General features: G+C 40.1%; 1 protein-coding gene across 1 annotated transcript; it reads right to left on the minus strand.

Moving 5' to 3' along the window:
- Positions 1-697: 697 nt before the first annotated feature.
- Positions 698-2,635, minus strand: LOC139125950 (E3 ubiquitin-protein ligase TRIM71-like). The gene has a single exon (XM_070692026.1). It carries the CDS (start codon positions 2,633-2,635, stop codon positions 698-700), a length of 1,938 nt encoding a protein of 645 aa, XP_070548127.1.
- Positions 2,636-10,084: the final 7,449 nt, after the last annotated feature.

Genomic DNA, 10,084 nt, shown 5'->3' on the forward strand with positions numbered 1-10,084 from the left:
GCATTATCATTTCAAGGAAACGCAAAAGATTAGCATCAATAGAGTATTTTTCATTTCGTTCGTTTTTGAGTTTTTCTTCTGATCGTAGCTCTGTAATTTTACTTTCAGTTACAGCTGTGTCATGCGTCATTTTTAGCTCAAAACAGGTATGCATGTACAAGCGGATACAAATTTAGACACACTTAAGTGCTACAGGGGCAACCGATCTTTTCACAAACACCCTAGTCTTCCACTTCTCCTCGCTTACGGTACACGCTCGCTTCCGCTGAAATCTACGAAGCGTAGCGTATACAGTGATCTAAGAGAGGTCCTATCCAGGCCACCAACACCCAGTGGAACATCTACATTTCAGGGCGTCGATATTAAAGTACAACAGAGTGAATGTCTGCTAATGAAGTTCTTGAAAAGAAATGGAAATCCACATCCGCAAAACACGACTGATCGATTCCTGTCTAGAAAATATGTCGAAACTGACAAATCAAACGTAACAAATATTAAATCATGATTCCGGTTAGAGAGTTTTGAATAAAATGGCTCTGCTTACACAACATAAACTCTAAGGCAATCACATACGCGGTCAGTGATAAGTACGCGGGATGTACTGTCATCAGTAAACACGATTCCACTGCAATACATGCTAACATATTGCTGGCATCTATTCGAGACAGTATTTTGCCCTGCTTGTTTAATTTATATATTAAGCAACTCTTCGAAGAAAAAGAAATGATGACTTATTGCAGACAAGTATACATCCATCACTATGGATCGCTATACCACCGGGATATTCCAGCTTTTCAGATTCCATCGCCATTTTCCCCAGTGTATCACATCCATACACATGACCAAATTCTAAAGCGTTTGACACAAACAGCGTGCCCTGGCTGTCAATAGCAATGGAATAAGGGCTTTTCAAGACCACTTGACCCCTGCCTGGACTACCAAGTGTTCTGAGGCGTTCACCATCTTGGGTATACACCTCCACTGTATTGCTACGGTAACTACACACGTACACATTATCGTCTACAGGGTGTATTGCAATCCCTTGGGGGTCTTTTAGTTCATCTTGTCCAAAGCATCTGATAAGCTGACCGCCTTCTTTACTGACAACCACTTGATTGTTTCCAGAGTCAGTCATGAAGTAGGTATTGTCATCTGATATCCCTACATCTCTTGGTTTGAATGGATTCTTAAAATTAGGAAAAGTAATAACATCTTTAAAGACAAGCGCCTCGTTAAATATTTGTACACGATTGTTGTCAGTGTCAGCAACTGCTATGTTGCCACGAGAGTCTCTGGCTATGCCTGATGGACGATTGAACTCTCCTTTTCCATTTCCCCTGTTACCAATAGTTCTTACTAGTCCTGTACGCGTGGGAAATGCAAACGGTGAACCGGGTACGGCTTGACCGTCAATGGTCACAGTAATGCTATTCTTACCCTCAACATCAGCACGGAAGATTGTAGACAGAGTTCCATTATAATTGTTTGAAAATTTCAGATGAACAACTTCACCGTTTGGTTTGTTCAGCGTGCCGTTCAGTATTTGTCTCGGAATGACGTCATTTCCTCTAGCATCGCGAGTACGTATAATCAGACATGTCTTGTCACCCTTCCACACTGTCTTCGGAAAGTTTTCGATCAAGCACTTCTTGACGCAGGCGTCTGCTTTTATTCGTCCGAGATTCGCATCAGACGCTGCCTCGTCAAACTCCACTCCATCGACAGGTTCCTCCCACTTATCAATGATTTTTAAAAGTTCGTCGGTACGACGTGTCACTTCAGGTCGCGTTGACAAAAGCTGTACGGGATTCGCATGGTTCAACAGTGTCTCTGCATAGTTACGAGCGCTATTGACACTGGTGTGGTTGAACTCAAATTCTTCAATTAAAATGTCAGTTTCCTTTATCCTTGCATCGCGTCCGTTATGTAATTCCTTCACCAACCTTTGCTGTTCATTCCTTACACTTTGGACCAATTCCTCGGCCTTACTGTTCACTTTCTCTTTCTCCTGGTCAAACAGCGAGTGAATTTTATCCCGCCATTTCTTGACGGCTGTCATGTTTGTGTCGATGCAATCCTCTTTCAATTTCAGTTTTGTCACGGTGTCCTTCAGCTGTACAGCATATTCATCGGCTGCAACACTAAGGTAGCGGTGCGCATGCTCAGGAACACGATGGTCGACAACAGTGCAGGCTATGCAAACTGGTACTTGACACGTATCGCAGTAAAACTGGACTTTGCTCTCTGGGTGTGTCGGACAGTTGACATCGTGCTCTGCAATCGACTGTCTTTCTACCTCTGGCTCGTTGAGATCTGATATCAATCGCACTTTGTGTGACCTAGTAGCCTTGATTTTTCCGTGTGTTCGCTCACAGTTCACACACAAATATTGGCGACACTCTGTGCAAAAATGACTTACTTCTTTATCTTCACAGAGTTCACATACTCTGTCTTGTCCGGATGCAAGCTTTCTCCTCTCAACCACCAGGTCAACCAGCGAGCTCATGTAAAAGTTGTCTTTCAGTTCGCTCACTCCGCCATCTTGAAGTTCACACGGCGTTTTACAGGCAGGGCAATTAAGGTCACCGTTTTTCGACCCAGCCACAAAGACCGCTCGCAGAACGTGTGGAGGCATGGTAGAACTTTGGGTTTGGTGTACCTCTCTAGGCAGATGGAACAGGCGACGTAATCGTCGTCAATCTTGTTGAGAAACTGGTCGAGATCAGATGAGACCGCCATTTCTGTGCGTCCGGACAACTCACGTGGGAATGTGTTCATCTGATAGCAGACGAGGCGGAATAAAAATGTTTCCCTATCTTTGCCAAAATTAGTAATACGGTAGCTTTTGTATGTGAGTAGCGATAGCGCAGCAATGCCAGCGGTAGAACTAGGGGGCAGGCGGACCAGATATACGGAATAAGAAGTACCGACGCGTAGGCTGCGTTCACAAACGTTGGTGGGGGGGGGGGGGGACAGGAGAAATTCAGGCGGATTCGAAAATTTTTGGGGTAGTATATAGAGGGGGACTTGAAAAGTTTGCTCTGCCTGTAGGGGTGAGACTTAAAAATTTGTTGGTTTCCTTTTACATTTTACATTTTCAAATTCCAAGTTTTTGTAGGTAATTCAATGAATAATGAATACCATTTATGTCATCTATTTGTTGCAATGTTTGCAATAATGTTATACAATCTAGAACCATTATATTACATTTCATGACTTTTATCACAAATGTTGATGATTTTTGCAATATTTCTGTGCAATATATCAACAACAGTGTCTTGCTGTTTCTTCACGGCATCCTCAAACACACATTATTCAGTTTGTCGTCAAAGCCTATACATACAAATATGTATTGGATAATTTAATTAGAGTCCAGACTGACAGTCAATTGTCAGTGATACAAATGCATTGTACACATACACAGGCTGTGATAGCAAGCTGAATACTGGATAGTTCAACATGCTGTTGGGAGTAGAACAAAGACGCAGTTGTATAAATTGAACAAAAATATCAAAGTTAATACATTTACTGTCTACGGGCAGTGTCACTATCAGGTATACCGCCCTGCTAGTGTAGTGTCACTGTCACTGCATACCTTAGCAGTGATAGAGATAGCCCTGACTCTGATGTACATGGTAGTTGAAGAAGAGTTTGCGTTAAATGTGACGATAGTGAAATATACGTATACTTGTACACAAGATCAGGCCATACAGCAACACATAGAAGACCATGAGACTTGAAAATTTCCTTTAGTTTTTGAATTCTGGCATATGATAATAAACATATTTAAGAAAAACGTGGGTTCACCATGCTTGATTTCTAGATTTTCACATTGTCGTCATAAAATAATACAAAAATAAAACTTTGAACAGAAAAGACTAAACGTAAAACATGAGAGAAAATGCCGAGAGAGTTTGACCGGTTGACCTCGCTGTTAATTTTATGCAGGAAATTACAATAACAATGCTTGGTCGAATGACGCAGTGCCTTGAGGGTGGGATCACCAGTGGTATATGGGGAGGAGTACCTTCCCGATGGTGATAAGTGGTGCAGATTACCGTCGCCTAGGTGACTGGCGCATACGCGTGCCAAAAGACACCTATGGTTGATTTCCTGTTGACCAGTCGGATGGCAGAGTTGCAAATACTGGACTGAACCATTTGGTTTTTGTGGGTGTCGGTGGTACTTTGACAATATAAGTAAAAATGCACATATATTGAGTTTATTGTCTTGTTTATGAGCGGCCAGTATTTCCAACAGCATAAATTATGTGCATTTGCCCTTGAAGGAATAAATAATTTTCGAATAAAACATCGCGAATGTAACTACATTCCTTAAGCTCGACGTACACTTAAGTGCCCCAAAGAACCATGAAATCGCCCGACTTTCGATTGAAGAGATGAGTTTTGCCAAACCGCGTATACAGAAAAAGTGGCAGATGACTTTATTTTTAGAATCATAGACAGTATAGCGAGATGTAAAAAATGTGAAACAGGCTCCCCACCTAACTATCCTAAATGTTTTTGTGTCGAGTTTGTGTTTGATTCGTTTCGAAAATGTGTTCCTACATTCTTATCCGATTGTTTGTGTTAATGAAATGTTTGTTTTGCTTTGGATATTTGTAGAGAAGTTTGGATTAGTGTGTACGGTAATGTTTTGTTTGTGTGGGGAAAGCTTATGGCGAGACGCAGCCGGACCTATGTTGTTACAAAAGTTGATAGAGTCGCCCTTTGACGCTTGCGTTTCGAAACCCGAGTGTGGTTTCTCATCAGTCGCAGTGTAGATTCTTTCCTTAGTTTGTGTTTGTGAAAATTTATTTTAATGCATTTTAGTGGTCTTGCTTTCCGATTAGCGAGGCAAGTATATTAATTTTGGTCACGTTGTGAGTCCGTTTGGTGGTTCGGTTTGTTTGTTCTATATTTCTTTACTTCGGTAAATTTGTTTTGACTGGTGTGTCTTTTAGATTTTTGCGGAGGTTTGTGAATTTTTAGGCAATAAGTACCACTGCGGGGTACGGATTTTATGTTTATTGGATCAAGATACTTACAAGTATCCTGGTTGATGTGCTTGTTCTCGTACATTTTAATTAATAGTTCATTTACTTTGTTTACTGTTTGTTCTGGCTTGTTGTGTATAATACTGAGTGTTATGTAATTGCCTTTCGCATTCGAGTACGTAATCGTTTGTGTTGACAATAACGAAAAACCGACCCTTGTCGAAGGGTTATTTTCCCAAAATTTGTCCAATGTTTGCAAGCTGGTTTATCGCGATTCTTTTGGCACGCGACATGTTTGTTTCCTTGTTTGAAAGGGTATCTCTAGAAGTGCGAGTTTAGCAGCTTCAGATAGCTTTCAAGTTTTTGTTTTTTTGTTGTTCGTGGAGTCCAATTTGACTTTTCTTTGAATTGGTGTTGTTGCGATTGTTTGTGTCTCACGATGTAGCGTAGTCACATTATACGACTTATTTGTTGAAATCCTGAGGTGGTTTTATTCTGTTTGGTTTTGTTGGTGTCCGAATGAATTTTAAGGCTTTTGCCTAGTACTATTTTTCGGAGTTTCATAGTTTGAGCGATGATAGGTTGTTGTTGAATTTCATTTTGTTGTTGGGCTTTTCTTTGGAAATAGCTGATTTATTTCCACGGCCATGTTTTCTGTTACGTTACTGTGATTGTTTATTTGTATTTAATGTTGTGTTTCAGTTGTTTGTTATGTGTACGATTTTTGTTATTTCTTTTAAGTGTTTGTGTGTTCTATGTCATCTTATCGTATTTTTTGGTAGTTCCCTTTTTGGAGTATTTGGTGGCCCTGAAAAGGGCCGCTTGGTATGGGTTTTTGTTAGCGCTTGGCGCGTTTGTTTTGGCGATAAGCCTAGCTTTTTATGCTTCTTTTCGCCGATTCGATGTGCTTGGTGAGTAGGTGTTTGCCGCCTTCTTGTCACTGTGTGTGCTTACATGGACAGTCTGCATAGCCCTTGAATGTGGTCTCGATTTGATCAAACTTACAATTTAGGAGTATATATCAAAACTGATAAATGATTTATGTGATTACTGTAGCTATAGATAGGCTACATTCAGGACGGGCAGCGACGGGCAGTAATTAGTAGGCAAAACAGGTGGTTTTCACCGTGGGCAGAACTCGGTGCAATGATACTGAACATTAATAGTAAGCCTGTCACCTTGAAGGTAATGCTGTAGGTGGGTAATGCTGTAGGTGAAACAAGGACACACGATGGTACAAACAACACCACAAGTGAAACGTACACACAGAAATACACGCGTTCCTACGTTGTGCCCACCCGGGCCACGCGATTAAAATATGACTGATACTGCTGGATAGTGTTAATTGGGTCGGTAAACAGTCAATTAATAGTCGCGCCAGCGGCTTACTGACTACGCATGCGCTTATTCATAATATACTATGCGAGTAACCGGAAGTGTACCCTTCTTTCATGGGCGCCGCCATGTTTTTTTTTGAGTACTCGTAAATAAACAAATACGAAACAAATTACTATTATTTAACATGCCTTTTTATAAATATACCTCTTTTATAAGCCAGTAAATGTTATTATGCACCTTGTCGCTGATACAGAATATCGTTAATATATAAAGGGAGAAAACTGTCGTGCATATGAACGGTGGCATACGCAAAGAATGCTGGGATGGAATTATAGAAGAGCGCCCCCTGTGTCAATAATTAGATTCAAAAATTGCCAGTTTTTAGACGGACGCTATAGTTTTCAGCTTGCACGTGGAAGTTGGGCAGTGCGGTTACCATTGCAATGATAGATAATGATTGCATTACGTCCCTTGTTTAACGCAATAGGCTGTTATCATTGTAAAAATTGCCAATTTTTGTCCAAAATTTTTACACGCTACAGAAAATCTATACCTGCCCTGCTGCAGGGTTTGACGTCGTGTACGTACGTGAACTGCTTTCATCATAGGGAAGTGGGCATAGTTGTCATATAAACGTTTATGAAGTAACAATTACAGTTTATCATGAATCAATACAAATAACATTGCCAATCTTAACCCCTGGCGCGACACCAAGGGCTGAGCCCTATATAATATTAGTTTAATTGACTACCTGGGTGATTGGCAGGTCGTGTCCAACGACGCATATGCAAAGCAGGCCAAAAGACAAAAGCCCCCAAAGTTATTGACAGCTGGCCAGGGGTCACCATGAATACGTAATGAAGCTTCACTACGCAGAAACTGCGTAGTCAAGCCCTTCTTAACCGGTCAAACTCTCTTGGCATTTTCCGGCATGTAACGCAACTTTTCAGAGATTAAAACATGTATTTGATGGAATACTATTATTGTAACCTTCTAATATTGTCAATAGTGAGTAGCATCTAATTCATGTATATATGTCTTGTACTTTTGAAACAAATTTTTAGTAGGTCACTATGCTCAGTAGTTTTTAAAATATATTAATTAACCAGAATTTACAATTTGCCTACTCTCCGTGATCATCAATAAGTCATCATTTTCTTCGAAGAGTTGCTTAATATATAAATTAAACAAGCAGGCAAGACGAGAGATGGATGAAAGGACTGGTGGAAGACGACCGATGCAGTAAGTCGGTACTAAAAGTCTTACAATGCAAACATATTAGTGAAAATTACTGTGTGCTACACCAAACATGTTTTACTCCGAATCCTTTGGTGAGGAATAATGCCCGTGTGTCTCAAAGAGTTTGATTTGGGACAGCTTCTGGTCTTACTCTGAGGAAAGCGGCAAGCATAAATTGCGAGGGAGACACGTGTCCAGAGCCCGACTGCCAGATAAACCGCCGAGTGTACATGTGCTATTATTACTTCGCCCTCAGCGCCGTGTTTTGTCTGCCCAGGCCATCAGAACTAAAACTTTTATGTCAATAACTGTTAACTGATTTTATTTGTGTTAATGCGAAGGTAATTACGCTTGGTCTCCTGAGGTCGACTATAGTTTTCGACCGTTGAGGTCGCTAGACCGGCTTACTTTCACTGCTCCGAACATGACTGCCAGGCGTTTACTCGAAAGCAACTCTAGAATAAATTAAAGTATATAAATTCGCTTGGCTTGCTTTGTTTTGAGCGGAAATTGCTTAATTGCTGTCATGTCGAAAAACAGGTCAAGTATTCATATTGCGGCTGTCTGAAAACTTCAGTACATTTAAGTTCAACTCGTACCTGCGTGAAAAACACAAGTATAACGTCAAACAGAGAAAAATTCCATAAGGTTCTATATTTATCACAACAGTCTTCATATTTATATTTTTATGTGAATAGATAAAATTATTGCCAAAAACTGCATGATTCGATTTGTGTGTTATTTAACTTTATTGCTTTCATTTTCTGAGTAAAGCGGACCGTACTCCGGAGATATGCAAATGATTTAAAGGTACTTTCGTGCATAAATTCGATCAAGTAGAAATTTTGATACACCGAATGGTATCTCCACCAATCATGAACCGTACTGGAGCTGAAAAAACGTTCCGGTTGATGACGTACAACAGGGGTAATATGGATTTCTTGTCTGTGCTTGTCTACGTCACACAGGTGGATATACATGGCAGTTCATAGGATATATATATTATATATATATATATATATATATATATATATATATATATATATATATATATATATATATATATATATATATATATATGTGTGTGTGTGTGTGTGTATATATATATATATATATATATATATATATTATATATATATATATATATATATATATATATATATATATATATATATATCACATGAACTGGCCCGAATCCCACCTGTGTGACGTAGAACAGGACGGATAAGAAATCCGAATTACCCTGTTGTACGTCATCAACCGGAACTTTTTTCTTGCATGGTACCGTTCATGCGGGTCGTCGCGACGTGAACATAGACCGATTTGTCATAATCGATGCTGTCAGTGCTCTCATGACATTTTTACAAAAATCTGACCCGATAAATCCAGACATGGAAACATAGAAGGCACTTCCACGAAATTTGAGTTCCTTAAAAGTATAGCTGTTTCCCGAGAATTGAATAGGGATACCCGTCGATGCTCAATGTTGACGTCGTACCGGTCGATCCCGTTGGCGATAAACCCGAAATCTGCACCGCAACGTAAGTTCAACTGATAATCTTCGGGAAAGCGACATAGGAGGCAGAAGGATAAAGTTATTAGACTAACAACGATAACTTTCTTCATCACACAAAAAGTTCCGTTAATTCCCGATCGGAAGCAAACCTGCATAAGCATAAGGTTGTATCTAAGTGTGCGAGCTGTAGTCAACCTGCGGTGCAGCCCTGTGGAATCCGATGTCTTTCAAAAGTTTATTTAAACAACACTCACAACAGAACAGAATTTCCGTCAAGTAATAAAATTAGGATGTATATACCAACGAGATATGTGTCACTGCAAACATCAAAGTCCGTTAGACGAAAATAGTGAAGACCAAGATCGGGATTGACGAGTTGACACCGCACCGGCGGAGAACGGTGTCGGCAGCGTTGTGGCCACAAACATGCAATGTGGTTATGTATGTCATAGAACGGAATGTTTCGCGCTGGCCAAGGTCGTAGGCCTAAACTTGTGCAATATTTTCAAAAGCTACGACATCTTTAAGAATGAGAATTACTGTTTCGATCGTTTCGTTGCATTTACTTCATAAATCTACTCGCAAATATTCTAAATAACTCTGAAAACTATGGCTATCCGCCGCTGACACGATGAAGGCTATATCCACCGATGGCCGACATGTCCTGGCATCGGTACAGCGCGAGACAGTTAATGCTTCAAACGTTCACGTGACCGAATCCATATGTCTGATTGGTGGATATACCATTCGATGTATCAAAATTTCAACTTGATGGGATTTATGAATGAAGTGTCCCCTGGGTGACGGACCGTTTTACTTATTAAATGAAAGTAATCCGCGTAAATAAAACACAGATTGCGACGAAATTCGTGCAATTTGTTACAAAATATTTGATCCATCCATATCAAACGAAAAGTAACAAGACTGTTTATGTGATAAATATATAATCCCATGAATTTTTTCTGTTTGACGTCATCGTATACTCGCGTTACTTC

This window comes from Ptychodera flava, assembly GCF_041260155.1.
Source record: "Ptychodera flava strain L36383 chromosome 3 unlocalized genomic scaffold, AS_Pfla_20210202 Scaffold_26__1_contigs__length_13983176_pilon, whole genome shotgun sequence".
Classification (NCBI taxonomy): Eukaryota; Metazoa; Hemichordata; class Enteropneusta; family Ptychoderidae; genus Ptychodera; species Ptychodera flava.

Bases quoted from the DNA above. Each gene is read 5' to 3' on its own strand.
- LOC139125950 (XM_070692026.1), bottom strand. From the start codon at position 2,635: ATGCCTCCACACGTTCTGCGAGCGGTCTTTGTGGCTGGGTCGAAAAAC.